This window comes from Medicago truncatula, chromosome 1, assembly GCF_003473485.1.
Source record: "Medicago truncatula cultivar Jemalong A17 chromosome 1, MtrunA17r5.0-ANR, whole genome shotgun sequence".
In the NCBI taxonomy this organism is placed as follows: Eukaryota; Viridiplantae; Streptophyta; class Magnoliopsida; order Fabales; family Fabaceae; genus Medicago; species Medicago truncatula.
The window spans coordinates 8,261,262-8,278,865 of NC_053042.1; the positions used below are offsets into that span (position 1 = coordinate 8,261,262).

The 17,604-nt window shown below is 34.6% G+C and overlaps 2 protein-coding genes across 2 annotated transcripts; both read right to left on the reverse strand.

The window, feature by feature from the left end:
* Positions 1-425: 425 nt before the first annotated feature.
* On the reverse strand, positions 426-10,340 carry LOC11413082 (vacuolar protein sorting-associated protein 35B). The gene is made up of 22 exons (XM_003589471.4): positions 10,063-10,340; positions 9,866-9,962; positions 9,126-9,249; positions 8,284-8,472; positions 7,963-8,050; positions 7,704-7,760; positions 7,521-7,610; positions 7,300-7,422; positions 6,329-6,403; positions 6,202-6,261; positions 5,363-5,479; positions 5,018-5,257; positions 4,880-4,945; positions 4,583-4,672; positions 4,404-4,493; positions 3,849-3,938; positions 3,544-3,612; positions 2,208-2,288; positions 2,013-2,120; positions 1,483-1,586; positions 1,118-1,231; positions 426-1,036 (listed from the first exon to the last, which is right to left on the reverse strand). The coding sequence occupies exons 1-22, from the start codon at positions 10,153-10,155 to the stop codon at positions 826-828; spliced, it is 2,376 nt and encodes a 791-aa protein (XP_003589519.1). The 5' UTR covers positions 10,156-10,340; the 3' UTR covers positions 426-825.
* A 1,558-nt stretch (positions 10,341-11,898) lies between these two features.
* Positions 11,899-14,379, reverse strand: LOC11422495 (axoneme-associated protein mst101(2)). The gene is made up of 3 exons (XM_003589472.4): positions 14,166-14,379; positions 12,850-13,246; positions 11,899-12,756 (listed from the first exon to the last, which is right to left on the reverse strand). Exons 1-3 carry the CDS (start codon positions 14,241-14,243, stop codon positions 12,158-12,160), a joined length of 1,074 nt encoding a protein of 357 aa, XP_003589520.1. The 5' UTR covers positions 14,244-14,379; the 3' UTR covers positions 11,899-12,157.
* Positions 14,380-17,604: the final 3,225 nt, after the last annotated feature.

A 17,604-nucleotide genomic window follows, 5' to 3' on the forward strand; every position in this document is an offset into this window, starting at 1 on the left:
TTATTTTGTGTGACCATACTAAGCTTTTCTTTGTTTATGTGTGTATTTAATTTGTATAGAGGCTTATATTCGGAGAAAAGACATTTTTGGAAGGGTGCTTGTAATTAGGAATGGGAGTAAAAAATATGAAACCAATGTTTCTCACCGATGCATGAAAAAAAAAAAAACTGGATAAATATATATATAAAAGGACAAATATCTTTTGCTGATCAATAAGTTAAATGTATTATTATTTTCCTATCTTCTAAATAAAAATGAGAGTAATTGTAATTTATAAAAATGACAAGAACAACAACAACCAAACATTATCATACAAAGTAGGACCGGCTACATAGATCAAGCTTTATTAACGAGCTTCGACTTCTGATAATAAAGCATTGTCATAAACTACCATTAGTAGTTTTCAAGCAGTTTTCTCACAAGACTTTGTAAAATCAATTAGTTCTTTAAACTAAATGAATTGTGCAATATTATCAACCAAACCAAACTTTGATGAGTGAACTGAAAATATTCGATTAAACGGTAAATGTCAGTTATGCTGTAAAGTTGCCCTGTTGTCACCGCAAACATCTTACTTAATGCACAGTCGGGAAACATTCAATTTACATGGCTTTAATATGAAACATCACACCGCATATGCATTATGCAAACAGTGCTTTAGAAATGACCTTGATAACACTGCAATTATAATAATGCATAAGTGATGAACATTGATTAACCTTTTTTTTGTTGGGTTGAAGATGAACACTGATTAAATACATGAACATTTTCTGCACAACTGTACATTTGAGGATCTCAAATAAGCCAGTCCAGTAAATAAGTGATTTAGACCTTGATAGAATCGTATTTTTCACCCAGTATACCGCCCTTCTGTTTTTGAAATTGTATGTACCTCAGTGTGCTAGCAAAGAAAGGATCTGAAGCTGGAAGGGCTGATGCAGAGTCACTCTGCATCTCAGTCTTGATTAATTCTATAAGCCCCTGGATAGCAGCACTAGTGATCTGTGGATTTCCTTTCTCAAAATAGTAAATGTACCTGGAACATACTTATCCGTTAGTAAAAAGGCCATGAAAACAGTAAACAAACCAAACAGTTTTATAGCTTAAGGTGACTAACTTATTCAGTATTTCAACAAAAAGCGTAACTGGACCACTGCTACCCCTGGCTACATTGGCCATTTGCTGAGCAGCATTTGCGATCCTCAAAGCACGCTTGAGGCAAAGCAACACCCTGTAATAAAACTGTCAACAACCCATCTCCAAGAGAAAAACCAGAAGACAAGAAAGGTGGGAATTTATAAGTCTGTATGTCAATGATGCAGTGACATAATTACATTTGATAAATCATGCATATGCATAAATGGTTAACCTTGATGCTATATTGAGGATGGGACATAATTACATCAGAAAATACATAAGGCATCATGCATGAAATCAATCAAGTCATCCCAATTAAACCTACTATAGTATTTACCAGCATACCTTTCTCCATCCTTAATACCATCTTGATCATCAACCCAAAAGAGATGTGAGCATGCATAAACAGCTCGACACTGATCAGGCTTCTTCAAAAGTTTTGCAGAATACTGCAGAAAGATAGAACGTCATCTTGGGTTGTGCATGAATACATTAAAAAGCTGAATAATTGTGAATGAATACATTAAAAGGCTGAATAACAATTGCCACAAACCATTTGTCTAATGGCCATCCCCCTGAGAAAATTCATCACAACTTTAATTTTTGATGAATTTTAATCCACATGCATGAATGATTAAGGAAGGAATGTATTGGGTTTACTAGAAGTGTAATATTTCAATATAGTCCTTCTTTATTATTTTAAGAAGCTGGGGTTGAGGGAGAATTGGAATAAGGCCCTAATGCTTGATCCCCCAAAAAAGAGGAATTACTCCATTCACTCTTGTCCCCTTTAATCACCATTGTTATCCCTAATCCATACAGGCTCTTTTAAGGAAAAAGAGGAGAGAGAGGAAAACAAGTAAAAAGTTACATACCCCTGTGGCCTTGTGTGTTAATGTATCCCTGTTCTCAACGCCAAAGATGCTCATTCTCTGGAGAGTCCCGATAATTAAATGTATTGCAGTTACCTGGGCTTTAGAGTCCTAAATTATTATCAACAGATAGATTAGAAAAGGCCACCTTAGTCACATAAAGAAAATCATAAAAAGAAATGCTGTATTAGCAAGTACCGCAATTTCTTCTTCATATAATACAAATGCCTGAGTGAAAAATTCATAAGCAACCGGCTCGAGGTCACAGTCATTAGCAGCCTAATAATCACAAAGAAAACAGGTATAGAAAAGCCACAAACAATTGTGCAAAATGACAGACTTTATTGTAATCAGGATAAAGAACTATAATAACGTTCGGAAAACATTAAAGCTAATAGTAATGTGATTATGGAAAAGAGCATAAAATCACCATAAATACTGTGCCTTTTACATATAGGCACCTTGAACTTTTGCTTCATCCCAATTAATCCTTAACCCAACTATTTTTAACAAAAGATGTTATTGCAACAATATAATAGATTTGTTTTCTTTAGTAGAATATAATAAATTAGTTAGTGAGGGGTAACCTTGGTGCAACTGGTCAAGTTGTTGTCATGTGACTGAAAGGTCACGGGTTCAAGTCCTGGTAATTGCCTCTTGTGTAAAAAACATGGTAAGGCTACGTACAGTACACCAAATGGTAGGACCCCTTCTCGGACCCTGCGTATGTTGGAGCTTTAGTGTACCGGGTTGCCCTTTTTTTATAATAGATTAGTTAGTAACTTAGTTTAGAGGGTAGTTAAAAGACTTAGTTTGCTGGGTTGAGTTAGTTGGAAGGAATAAACCAGGCATGTAGCCTTTGTCGAACGTGGGTTGAGACGGGGAGGGGGAATTTAGTAAGTTTAGAATTGGGAGAGTCTGGATCTCTTGAGAATCCAGGAGTTTGTGTGTCCTTGCTGTTCATTTTTTTTCTTCAAATTAACACTCCAGTTCCCAGGAGAACGGGACTCTGGTAATTTGGAATACAATTAGGAGATAAGTAAAACCTAATCAATGATTGTTCCAGCCAAAGGTCGAGCTCGAGCACTCCTGATCAGTTCAATCTTCGTTAACGCTCATTAATCACTTAAGTTCAACCACTTGGTTTCTACTCATAATATAATAGTAATACATTCTTTTCATTCCCAATCTGATTCATTTTCTGTCAACTCTAGGCTGACCAGAAAGGTTTAGTAAAGCGTCTTAGACCACTTGGGTATTGTGGGGTGTCTAAGTCCCAAATCTAATAGTATGGGATGCTTGGTGGAGTATTTAAGTAGCTTGGTTCTTCCCCACTGATAGCTAGAATTTAAGGAGAGGAAAAATGCATGCCAACAAAAATATGTTTGGGTGACAGGCGCAGAAAATCAGTTTTCAAGCCCCAGCTTAATATGTAGTCTCTTTCTCTTTGTATTCTGATGGCTGCCTGAGAGTGTGAAGGGGTACACAAAAGCGAAACAAATATGACCATTTAAGTTTGTAAGGTCAAGCATACCTCAGCACAGTGCAGATACAGTCTCAGGGCCAGTTCAGAAGATGATACAGAAGATAGAACTTCGATGGTCTGAAACAAAAATTAAAAATACTGTTATTTCTCCATCCCATGATGAAGAAAATATATGGTGCATAAAACATATTATCAGATATGACTTGGTAGTTGGTACACTGCACTGTATGCCGGTAAATTTAAAAAAAAAAAATGTTTCAAGATAGTTTAATGAATAATATTATGGAGTTGTAGGGAAGTCTGGGCTTGTGAAGCGAAACTACATTATTCTTCGAAGTGCATTCTCAATTCACCTCGTTTAAAAGCTGAAATATTTTTCTGGGTGTTGCAGGTTCTTCTTCTCCTGCTATGTCTCCACCTTGGCCTTGCAATTGCCTGATCAACTGCAGTGAAGCATAATTCAAAAAGGGAAAATTAAGACAGAGAACAAGCTGAACTCTTCACGTGTAATAATTAAACCCACTTACACAAGGATGCATACAATTGAATGAATATGATGACACAATATTTGTCACAGTAAAAGCCACCACAAGGTTAAAATAATTTGAGTCTTGACCATTAAATCACAAATATAAAACCTTGAGACTCTAAAGTTGAGTTATTTCCAAGGTACAACATTTTGTATATGTTTACAAAGTGCTTCCACAAGCTTAACTTACTGGTTTGATTAAAGGAGCCACCTATAATCAATTGATGGATTTATTATTCAATATGGACCTGATAATACCTGGCAGCTCAATTCAAATAATTCACAACCCACCACAATGTAGAGTTCCGCTCAAGAAGCATGCTAAATATAGTAGACAATAAAAACATTGAATGAATAGTAAAATAAAGGAAGAAGATACCTTCAGTGCAGAAAATATAAGAGAAGGAACAGTGAAAGGTAGGCGCCTTGGTCCTCCAATCATAATATGTTTCCTTACTGTACATATTATCTGAAGTACAGCGAGCACAAGTTAGTTGGAGGAGTTGATAGAGAAACACCACAGGAATTCAGTAAGACTCTTGATACACTTGTAATTACCTTGAACATTTCCTCTGGGTCATTATTATGAAGCATGTTTATGAGGCGGGCAACAGAGTTTTGTTCCTCACTGAAATCTTCTTCATCGATCTAAGGGTAAAATAAAAAAATTGTATTAAAATTGGGTTGAGGTTTAGAAAATACTATTCTTAGTTAAGAAATGAGCATGGATATATTTAGCAAATTTGGTTTGGTCATATAAAGAATTTTTAATAAACATTTGAAAATGTACAGATTACATATAGCAATTGTATCTTAGAAGCAAAAGGTAAAAAACAATAATAGTATCAGGCATACCTCATCCTCAGATGTTCCGTCCAAATCTATTATGAGCCCTTTTATTAATTCAAATAAAACTTCAACCTACAAAAGCACAAAGAACATTTTTACATTCTGATAAAATTGTTATAATTAATCAACAGCAAGGTAACGCACCTTATCGGCAGTAGATATATAAGTGTTATTCTTCATAATGCTTTGGATAATAACCAGAGCCATGAGTTTATTTGTCACGTTATCAAGATGATCCATAACACGAGGATAATTGGAAAGTGTCAGTGCAGTCACAACGTCATTGTATTTATCAAGTGGGGCACTTAAAAGTGCAACAACTTGCTTTGTGGCTCTATTGTCATCAAGCTTTGGTTTTCCAGACAGCTTATTGACACATGATCCCTGCATAAATTCCAGAAAAGACAGCTAATATGAAAATCATATCCACACAATGTCATATGAAAATAGCAGATCAAGAGGTTGTGATGTTTGAAAAAAGTAACATACCAGTACTTGATCCACATAATCAAGTCGATCTGGATGAACACGAAGAGTAAATGTAAGAAGAGAGACATGCAAAGCTATTGCACCCACAATAGGCATGTCAACCTGTGCTTCGATCACCTGCAGTTAAACGCAGGTTATGGTCTTGGATTACAAACCCACAGCCCACAGAATAAAAAGCATAATTAGCATGCACAAAGAACTGACACTGTTCTTTCTTTCTTTCTCTGATTTCTTTTCCTTTATTTAGGGGGTTGGTTCAAGGGGAATATGGTCTAGTCCTATAAAATCAAAGAGAAATGATATTTGAACATCCATTTTGTGACAACTTTCTCTCTCATACTCACATTATTTTTTACTTTATCCCTCTATTGCTTTGGTTTTCGTGCAACTACGTACTTTTTCTTTGTAAATTATGGTTGTCCCATAAGTTGTCAACCAAAAGGCTGTTCAAATAACACTCCTCAAAATCAAATAACTATAATATGGCACCAAATGTAACCAGGATGGCAACATTGTATAGCATTGGCTTATTCCAACAATTTGCTGCCAACCCAAACAACTTCTAAACATACAAGTTCAAAAATATTTTGAAACAAGAAAAATAAATAATAGTACAGAAACCCATGCTTCAGGAATTCTAGAGGTACCGTTATATGAGTAGTTTCGGTTTAAGGAACTACTGCAAAACATTAATCATGAAGGGATGAAAAATCATTGGACATAATCACCATGTTGGTTCCTTCATAGTTTGTACTGTAGTTTTGTCGGTTGAACTTTTTCTTTTGTTGTCACAGAACAAGTTTAAGTAAAAGTATCAAACTTGAGAAAGTGCAGCTTACCCTGCTTATTGCAGTGCTTAGTTTGGTAAATGCTTCCACTTGCAAAAATTCAGGTAATACCTGAGACATAAATGATATCAGCAAACAATTAGGAGCTTAACTTATGACAAAGGTGCACAAGACTTACTTCAGTACTTGAGGCAGCATAATTGGACAACCTGTCCATTAGCTGAGATAACACTGTCTTGATGTCTACTGTGGGCTGCAGATACAATCCAAACAGTCAGCGCAGAGAAAATGTTTTCAACTTTAAGAAAGACAAAAAGAACATTTGCACTGCCTTCACTCTTCACTTATCAAAGAATCCCTACATGCATATTCTAAATGAAAGTCACATGGATGATCACCGACTGCATCCAAGAAAATTCTTGACCATGCAGGGAAACCAACCACTAGTTGAGCACATTAAAGAAACAAAAAAAATAAAAAACAATTGTTTTGGATTGAAAATGCTATAATTTCAAATTTTAATACAGAAAATCGAATTTCATTAATTTAATTTTCTTCAAAAAATTCAGTTTTTGGATAATTAGAAGTGATAAATGAAATTTCCTCCATAAACAAGATTACAAGAAGCAACAAAGATTTCATTCCTCACACACACATCAATTATTATTGTCCTTAAACCTTCTTATCCAAACATACTGTATTTTTTATGTAATCATATATTGTACAACATTGCCATAAAATTCAAGGTGTTGTCAAAATTGGATTCAACAGAGTCGTAGAAGTAGTAGTCACCATTCCAATTGACTATATTCATGACCAATCAAACGCATGATCAACTATTTATAATTCAAAGGGCTTTACGTGCTTTTTAACCTTAGAGGATGCAATTATAATCTAAATCACACTAGAACTCCTAACACAAAACCCTTACTACATATTTCCATTATGAAGGGACTCAACATATAATAATTACAGAGTTAAAAAATTGACAATTTTTTTTTCTTTTTTTGCTTCTTAAAAATTGACAATTAGTTAGAGTTAAAATAATATTATATTATGTCTCTGCAAAGATGACCAGTTGCCACTAGAATGTCTTTCAAAACACAAACACATAAAGGGCACATATTTCCAATACAATCAATTGCTTACCTGCAATTGGGGGCAAGCCCCTAAGAGTGTCTCAAGTGTCTGCAAGTGGTATTCATCTGGAAAAACCTGGATTATGCACTCCATGAGATAAAATTGGGCAAGCTCATCTTTACAGTTGACAACCTGCTCAAACCAATTTAGACACTTGAGAGCCATCATAAAATCCAGAATAATAATAGAAGAAAAAATACTTTATGGGGAGAAAAAGTACTTTAAAAGACCTGCTCTAGAATACTTGGAAGGACGGTGTCTTTGTACACCTCAAGGTCTACACCATCTATCTGACTCAGAACGTGGAGGTTTTTCCCGACCTAATAATTTGAAAATAGGAAGATGTGTAACCTATATGTACAAAGGTATAGCACATGGCTTCATAAGGAGATAGTATGATATTTTTGTATTACAAGATCGCGAAGCTCGTTCCTTTCTTTATCTTTCTTCTCTTTTACCCGACCGGCTCCCTGCAGACCAGAAAGCCCAATTGAAGTCCTGAGCTCAGAATCGCCATAGATTAAGCATAATTCACAAGCACCATAACACCTGCATGGCCAGAAATCATGTTCTCATGATTTATTTTTACCTCTGTGGCTATGGCATGCAAGTACTGTGGTGCTATGCATCTCATAAGACAAGATTAGATAAGAGATAAGAAACTCAAAGAACCTGATGTTGCAATCGAACCCAGAGCTTATTCATTTCTGAGAAATTCTCTAGAACAAATTCAACTGCATCCTTTACACTGCCATAATCCCTGCAGGCAAAAACATCCATACTCAATCCCTATTCATTTAATTCTTGTTCACCAAAACATAACACCAAAGATATAAATTTTCCCAGATTTGAAATTGAAACAAAAGACATGGTTACATGTAAGACGGTAAGTACAAATTTTATGGATCTAGGGGAAGTACAAACTTTTCAGAATAACTAGCACAAGAAACTCAAAAACTACCAATGCATTAAACCAAGAAAAAATGGCATCACCTATCCTCGTAATCAGAGCCAATATCAGGCAACTTGTCTCTACTGACTTGAGAAAGATAACTCCTCAAAAACAGACCACGAATCGGATGCTGAACACCGCGACACATTTCCACTAGGTCTTTAAGAACGTCCCTTACAGGAGTATCCTTGCATCTAAGGTAAACGGATCCAACCGTGCAAAGAAGATACCTGGCAGTGAATTAACAACAATAGCATAAAACTCATTCAGAACCATGATGATAGGTAGGATCCTTGAGACCAAAAGAATAATGACTCGACAAGTTTACTCTCAAAGGATCTTTTAGGCAGATTATGTAGCTTATTTAGTAACACTACTATTGTGTGGATGATGTAGCTATCTAAATGTGTGTGTGTGCATCAGCTTATATAAGCATTGTATGGTCTCATAATTTGGAATCAGCAACAACCAAATCTTATCACACTAAGTGGGGTCGGCTACATGGATAAATCAACGCCATAATGTTCTATCTTCTATCATACCTCCGTCCAACTCATTAATCTCTAGATCTTTTTTAATAGTTTCTCTTATAGTTTTTCTAGGTCTTCTTCTACCATTAGGTTTAGGGTCGTATCAATGAAATATATAATCAATCAATTTCCTTTATTTCAGCTCTAGCTTCTGTCTCTGAATTCTGAAGTGTGACCCTACTTGAATTGGGTTTTGAGACTTATCACAAAATCGAGTTACTTTTCATCTAAGCCATTCATAAATAACCGCATGACTATAATCGAAATCACATAACTATTCAAGTTCAAATAAGTACAACTACAACAAATGGTTGAAAGTAGCAATAATAATGTTGATTGCGAAAACCACTTACAATCTAGGCAATATATTCCCGGCATGTTGAACAAGCTCATACAAATCAACAATCGAAACACCATGTCTACTTTCATCTTTAAAGAACATCTCCAACCTCCGTAACTCATCAAAAGCTCTCATATCTTAAACAAAACACCAAATACACATGAACAGTTGAATCAAACCCTATGAAGCACCAACACATACACCAAACACGACACTGACACATCGACACCAAACACAACACTGACACATCGACACCAAACACAACACTGACACATTGACTCAATCATAATTTGAGAAAATGACATAAGTGAATGTAATCACAAGTGTTAGTCTCATGTCAGTGACGCTGACACATGACAAACACTGGACACACCTTCTGTCAGAAGTGTCAGTGCAACTGAGATCAAAACCTATGAACCACTTACAAAGACACTAACACAATAACACTCATCATAATTTGACAAAATGATATAATTTAACGTAATCACAAGTGTTGGTGCCATGCAAGACACTGACACATGCCGGACACCAGACACACCTCCAATCAGAAGTGCTAGTGCTACATAGATCAACAAATCCTATGAAGCGCACACCACGCTGACACTCATCATAATGTGATAAAATGACGTAATTGAATGTAAATCACAGGTGTCATGTACACATGTCGGACACAGGACACGCCTTCTATAAGTGTCGATACTACATAGATATAACATAAGCAAAATATGAATAATAAGAGAAGAAGAATTATACACAGTTCATAATATTTATGAGGAGAGAGTCTAGAAGTTCGAAGTTCAGATAACATCTGCGCTGAGTATTTGAGTGAATCTCTGAGATTGTTATCATCCTGCAAACGCGATTCAATTAAATTTAAGCAATTAATTGAAAAAGCGAATTGTGAAATAAGCGAATTAAAGAGAAAAAAGGTTACGAAAGTGATTAAGTACAAGAGCGCGATGCATGAAGAAAGCGTTGTGTTGAATAGAAGCGATTCCTTCTGCGAGCCATTTTTCTTCGTCGTTGAAGTCTTTCGCTATCATTATTTTCTGTTTCAATTAGTGAGATCGGTTTCAGAAGAATGAAGAGTTGAATTGTTGAATCTAAGGAGAAGATCGTTGACGACGTGTGTGTCACGGTGAATAAATGTGAAGCCCACACCTACTTACGCTCAAGGACGGGGACAAAACTAATGTGACAAAAGTGATTTGTGTTTAAGTTGTTGTAAATTACTCAAGGGCATGTGTAGAAAAATCCACTGTTAAATCGATTATCAATTGCTACTTTTTTTTTTGTTGGTAATCCAATGTTGATTGCTTTACACTGTCGGAGTATTTACTAGGACTACATTACATTCTATACTAATATTATGTTGGTCTGATAAATGAACTTGAATCTTTTTTCTAGTTTGTGTCTTGTGGTTGTGAATTGAAAAAACGTGATTGAAAGGAGATATTTACTAAATGTGTTAAGTCAAATTTCTTTATGCTTCACACCAATCAAATTTGGAACCCAAGACTCGGAACTCATGGCTTGTTAGAATGCATTTACATTTTAGGCTCGATGATTAGGAGTGAGGCAACCAGGTGAACTAGAGAAATCTCAATTGTAGGAGAAGTGGACATATGACTGATCTATGCCTGAAAACAACTTGGACGGAAGGGGTGAGGCGACGACCAATCCGGAGTACCCAATAAGTCGTAAATATGAAGAGTTATTTCACACATGACGCGCTATGTTGCATCATTTTGTACGTCATCCAATCATTGTTAAATGGAGAATAATATTTGGTAGTGTCCACATCCTATTTAGATTTGGGTCTAGGCAAAGGCGACAATGGCTCAAACACGACACGCTTTTAAACACAATGTGTAAAAATGGGACATTATAAAAGGGGCATGACATTAAAGACAAAGACAAACTTCAGAGAGACAAACTCCAAAATCATGGTTCTTATTCCCAAATCAAGGGTTATACCCTAAGCATGTGTTCTAGACAAGAACACATTTCCTTCCCAGTTATTGTTTTTTTCCGCACTTCCAGAAAGGAGGACATGCAGATAGAATCAAGTGAGTAAAGCAAAAAAACACAATGGGAGTGAACTTGGGAAAGAGATGCACTGAGGAGTGAACTTGGGAAATCTCTGATGCACTGATTGTGAACTAGAGGCCTTGTTCCTCCTAACCTGTATGTAATATTTGGTGGGGCAAGTGAAGAATAATTTCAGGTGCTTTAATATGAATATTGCAAATCATGAAAATACGAAGATAAGGCACCCTTTTATTTGAAGCTGAAATCTGGTAGGTAGGCAGTTTCTACAAACCCTCCATCAGAACATCTTAATTCAAAAAACAATGCGTAGTTTTCATGTCAGATTCAAAACTCATTAGAGTTGAGGTTATTACAGTTCACTAAGTTAGTCATGAAGAAGTGAGTAGATGAATGTGGGAGTGAAGACGAAAGACACTGGTCATCTATCTACCATGGAGGGTCACATAAAGGATCAACCCAGACGCTCATTGCCGTCAACTTCTTTGAGCAAAATGATAAATTGCAATGCTAGGCAAATAGTAACGTAGAGAACAATAAAATTGGGAATGGAAAGATACAGAAGTGATCTTACAGGAAATATTAGAGCCCCTTGTAATATATTTTCAGTTTTATTTGCCGACTGTTGTTTTCATTCATTACTCTATCTGTTACATTACAGGAATTGATCCTTATGTTCGGTGATATATCCCATCGGTGAAGAAATAATGATTCAAAAGTTCGTCTGCATTTTCTCATAAAAAAAATTGAAGTATTATTAGTTATCAGTTTATATACATTCATCGGATACTACAGCTGGTGTCTGGTATCGAAGTCAAAATTACATCAATCACCACAGTCATGTTGACAAAAAATGTATCTCATTATCTGTCACAATAATGTTGGTACATGTTTGTAATCCTCTGTAAAAAATTAATGCACAGGTTCTTTCAATATTGCAGAACACTGTCCCCTGCTAAAAGCTACATCTACTGTCTACAAAAATTCCAAAAAAAATCAAAATGGAACTGTGTATGGTAATGCATATATGTCAGCCTCAGGCATATATTGAGCCCGAGGTTGCAATAAAGATTTTGAGCACTGAAAGGCATCAGTCTTCTGTTTCTTCGAGATGGGTATTGTTTCTTTCGGTACTGAGCTAAATAACCAATCTTGATCCAATGGACCCAATTCATATGTTATCGGCTGAATGTGAAGTAAGGATTTATACAATGAATCCATCCTTCGACTTTCATCATCAACAGTCTCATTTGCTGCTGCTACAGCATCAACAGGAACCACATTCGGCAATGGTTTACAAACTTTGGGAGCAGATTTCCCATGGTGCTGACTTGGGGTCTCAGCTTTCTTAATACTGGGCAATAAACGTTCAATTCTGCTAGTATCTCGAGCAGGCAAATCTGAAACACCAACGCTTCTTGAAGGTGTCTCAGCTTTCTTGATACTGAGCAGCGGACGATCAATTCTGCTAGTATCTCGAGGAAGCGAATCTGCTACTCTAACACTTCTTGAACAAGACCCCAATTGACATACTTGTTTGGATTCCTCAGGTTCACGATGTTTCCTCAATGGAAGCCGAATTCGAATGGCAGGACCTGTTTCACATAAGAATACATATTAGATATTAAACAAGGGTTAAACAACACAGTAATGAACAATGTAATTGACTGGTTTCTAAGCTTTCTCACCATGATCTTGGCTAGGAAACTCGGTGCCCCGTTTCCTCTTACTGCTTTGAGAACTATCCGAAGAGTAGGGCTCTTGAGGAGAACAGACAGGTTGTTCAAGTTCCTCGGTTATACCACTCCTTTCGAGTTGTTCATTCTCATAATCCTCAACCTTACGCAACTTCGCACTGTCTTTGTGTTCCTTTACTTCATTATTGAGCTTGAACTTTATACCGCCAACACTTGCATGAGAGGTTGTTGAATCTTTTAGTTTCTCTTCTTTTTCCCTTCTCCTTTTTTCCTTCTTCTCCTTCTTCTCCCTCCTCCTCTCCTTCCTCTCCTTCTTGGCCGCTTTGTCGGCGGCTTTCTTGTCCTTCTCCTCTCTTTCTTTCTGGAGCTTCTCCAAATCCAAACGGATCTTTAAAGCACCATAACAACATTTTCAAATAGCGCATACGGAAGACCAAAGAAGCAAACATTGCAAGCATTTGAATCTTGCTTACATACCAGTTATAAAATCAAGTAATCACATCTTGTTTACAACTATCATGCCACAGACATTGCAACAGAAAAACAAAAATCAAAGTTCAACTTTCATTACAACTAGTGATGTAATCACATTATCATAAGCAATCACACATTAAGCCTAACTAACTCACATAACAATAACCTAACTCTAAATTTGGTATACTTATTTTAATTAATAAAAAGTTTTAGGTCATTGAAACACCAATATTAAAAGAATTATTAACTCACCTCCATGAGCTATAATCATGTACGATCAAATATTAAAAAGAACTTTGTCTACTTTCCTAACAACTATCACTATCGATGTCTTACTTTGTTAATAAATAAACTAACCGTACGATTCAAACAAATGTCTCAAAAAATAAAATCGGTGCATCATTGGATAAAAATTACTTGATTTAACTTGTACAAAGTTCTGGGTTTACAAAACATCAATTAAAATCAAATGGGTCATAAACACCCACCAAGAAATAATTAATTTAATTTTCTTTAAAAATAGAGGTACATATCATCAAACCCTAATTTCTTATCTTGTTACAAAATATTTTTATACAAAAACGATTTCAATGAACGAAAGAACAAAAACCCTAATTGGTATAATCCAGATCTACTCTAATTCCCAAGAAAATAACAAATTAGGTTAAAAAAATGGGATCGGAAACTTGTTTTAGGGTTTGTTTAAATTAATTAACACTAACCGCAATAATCAAAGTATAATCGCATGTCATGTATATACATACACAAGAAATTCAATCAAGATCACACAGGAAGTTGAGCACAAACGCAAAATCGAAACTGGCTCAACAAACCTTAATCGAATCGTCGATCAAGGAAGAATCGGTATGCTTGATATACCCTGGAGGTGGAAAAGGGAAGCAACGAGACATGGCGAAGAGAGAGAGATCTGAATTCTTAGAGAGAGAAAGTTAGGGTTTGATTGATTTGAAGAAATTTTCTTCTCTGGCGGCTAGAGAGAGAAACAAACCCTAAGATATGAAACGCACAAAGCAAATGGAGAGAATTGTGAAGGGGTTGGGTTGTATTTATAGGCTGAGTAACCGACTTAATGGGTCACACGGAACTGTCCCGCGTCTCTTTTTGTTGTTTTACTATGTTACCCTCAACTATCGTTGAGAATTCCTATTCTTTAAAGGGTATAATTGAGAATTTTTTTTTATTCACTTTTTGATTTATTTTTTATTAAAAATATTTAGATAACTTGGATATTGTAGCTGAAAATTGTTTGCCAACTCTTTTGTGTTAAAGTCCAATGAGACTTTCATAAGTTGGAGTTCATTTTTGTTTATCCGTTTTTTATTGTGATAACGCATATAAATTATCAATAATAATTTTTAAGAAATTTTGATTAAAAGTATATATGTATATTTTGCAATTATATATTATAACAAATTATACTTATTTTTTTTCAGTGACATCAGCAATATACTAGCGAAAAAATAGACACTCATGTGTTCGTCTTTCCGCTCTTTATATTGCGTTAACGATTGAAAATCATGAGTGTTGTTTTTTTTATGAAATTTTGATTTTGATTAAAGATATAAATATAAATGTTTGTTGCTTTCATATTACAAAAAACCAAACTAATCATGAATATTCATTTCAATGACACCAACGATACAACAAAAAACTATAATCTAAATTCTTATTTTTTTAATGACACCAACAACAATTTTTTTAAAAAAAAAATGGTTAGGTATAATGTGATAATGAAAAATTAAGTATGTATATATATTCATCTAGTTTGTTACACTTTTTAAAGAATAAAGAAAAAATTGAACTATATATACTCATATATTGTTTGTTACATTTTTTAAATATTTGAATTTATTCTTATGTATTTGTTATATGTGCTATTTGTATTGAAAGTTAAGGGAAATTTTAAAAGGAGAAAAAGTCAGAGTCAAAAGAGACCTTTTTTTTCAAGCAAAATAAAAATTAAATTAAATTAAAAATAAAAGGAAGTACAAGCGGGGGGCAAGGACCTGGCCCAATAAGCCACTAAATCAAGACTCTAACGGGTGATAAAACAATATAATACAATGGTGGTAAAAGAGAGAAACAACTTTAAACAACCACTACCACAGACAATATAGCGAACCCACATGTGGACCCGACACCGAATTGCAAAAAAAAAAAATGCAGAGTTATTATTCAGAGCATAAAGACAGGCATATGAATGGTCTGCCAACAAATAAACAATTCAAGTTTCAACAACTCCTTTCCAAACCAAACATATACGAACCAAAGCAAAGCACAAAGTCACATAAGTCTTGATAGTCCAGTCGTAATCCAGATCGAGGATGAACAAACGACTAAAATTCATCACAATTCATCGACGGCGCAAATGTATATTCCAATTTCACCCAATATTCAAATTCTTTAATTTACATTTTATCCATCTTAATTTATTTAAATGTATATTTCTCTAGAAAATTAAGAAAATTAGAATACAATAAAATCTAGAAAATTAGAGAAATTGTCAAATACATGTGGCAATTTAGAAAATCTAGAAAATTAAAATACAATAAATCCAAATCCCAAAAACAACAAGATATTTTTTTTTTGTGGTGGCCGGGGTTCGAACCCTGGACCTTGTATATATTATGCATTGTCCTTACCAACTAAACTAAGCTCAACGAGCTTTTAAATTATTGCAATTATAAAAATTCATTCATATATTTTAAACAATTCAACATGATTTTAAATTATTGTAATATATGAGTATATTTATAAAAACTTTGTAAATCAATGGTAAACAATAATTAATGAGAATAGACATTTTGATATTTTAGAATTTTTTTTTTTTAGTAATACTTTGGAAAATAAAAGCATTTATTTCGTTCACATTTTAAAAAATAAAAAATATTTTCAAAGCAAATAAGTTTTTTTTTCTAAAAATAATTTTATAATTTTTTTTTTCATACTCAAAACACATTCTCTTTGTACCAAAAATAAAAACATTGCTAATATAAATAAATAAATACTTAATTTATATTTACCTTTTATGAAGAAACGCAAGCATGCTTTTATACCTTATCTTTTATTAAGTAATTTTTAGTTAGACTTTATTTGCTTTTCAATTGAACTCTAAGTTACTAGAGCCTATTTCCTCGATCAAAGGGTTACACCATAAAAACTTAAAAAATTCACGGTAGGGACGAAAAAAATCCTTTTTAATATCTATTAATTTATTTTAAAAACTATATTATTTTTGAAACTTTTAACTATACATAAAAAAAAGCTCTAAAAAAAAACTATACATAAAAAAAAACTATTCATTTTTTTTTGACAAAAACAAAACAATATTCATTCAATCAATTCGATAGAGTACATTAGATACAAACATCGCTAAAAACGTAAAGCGTGAATCTACGAACAAACTCACAACATCCGAGTTAATAGCATATAACTAGGGGTGTTCGCGGTGCGGTTTGGTTTGGTTTCAAGCATAATAATCATCCAAACCGCGAGAGAAAAAAGCATGCGGTTTGGTTTGGTTCGGTTGATTTTTAAAAAGTCATCCAAACCAAACCAAACCAAACCAATGCGGTTTGGATTGGTTCAGTTGATGCGGTTAATCGCGAGATAAATAAAAAAATTACATTAACTCTAATATTGCCAACTAGTACCAAGCAATTTTAATTATTAAAAAAAAAAGAACTTGAAGTTCCAAAATAGCATTACAATACCAATAAAAGTTATTTATCTAAAATAACACTACAATACCAAAATAATATTTAAGAACCAAAAAAGAACAACTTGGGTTTGGGCTTGGGTTCACTTTGGTATTGGGCTAGTACAGTACTTACTTAGTTTAATAACATTGAGTATTTTTGCGGTTTGGTTTGGTTTGGTTCGGTTGCTGAGATGCAAACCGCAAACCGAACCGAACCGCGCGGTTCAGTCTAAAAGTCATCCGAACCAAGTGCGGTTTTTTGCGGTTTCGGTTTGGATTGGTTCGGTTTGCGGTTTTTCTATTGGGTTGGTTCGGTTTTGAACACCCCTACATATAACGACAAAATACCTACAAATAATATGATAAAACCTAAGTCATTGAAATACCCATGCTTCCGGATCTGCAACATTGACGCCAGATCATTGGTTGAATTTGTATTTGACTGATGTAGATCTTTCAATAGTAACTAAATGAACATCGCGACAAGACGTGGAATCAAACGCCGCACAAGACGATGAACAACACAACGCCGCATTTAGACGACGAAATCA

Excerpts from the sequence above, each read along its gene's own strand:
- LOC11413082 (XM_003589471.4), bottom strand. The coding sequence starts at position 10,155 with ATGATAGCGAAAGACTTCAACGACGAAGAAAAATGGCTCGCAGAAGGA. Across the intron at positions 7,761-7,962 it reads GGGTTCGATTGCAACATCAG|GGAGCCGGTCGGGTAAAAGA; the intron begins GTTCTTTGAGTT and ends TCTGGTCTGCAG. Across the intron at positions 4,673-4,879 it reads ACGGAACATCTGAGGATGAG|ATCGATGAAGAAGATTTCAG; the intron begins GTATGCCTGATA and ends TTTTACCCTTAG.
- LOC11422495 (XM_003589472.4), bottom strand. The coding sequence starts at position 14,243 with ATGTCTCGTTGCTTCCCTTTTCCACCTCCAGGGTATATCAAGCATACC. Across the intron at positions 13,247-14,165 it reads TGATCGACGATTCGATTAAG|ATCCGTTTGGATTTGGAGAA; the intron begins GTTTGTTGAGCC and ends GGTGCTTTAAAG. Across the intron at positions 12,757-12,849 it reads GTTTCCTAGCCAAGATCATG|GTCCTGCCATTCGAATTCGG; the intron begins GTGAGAAAGCTT and ends TATGTGAAACAG.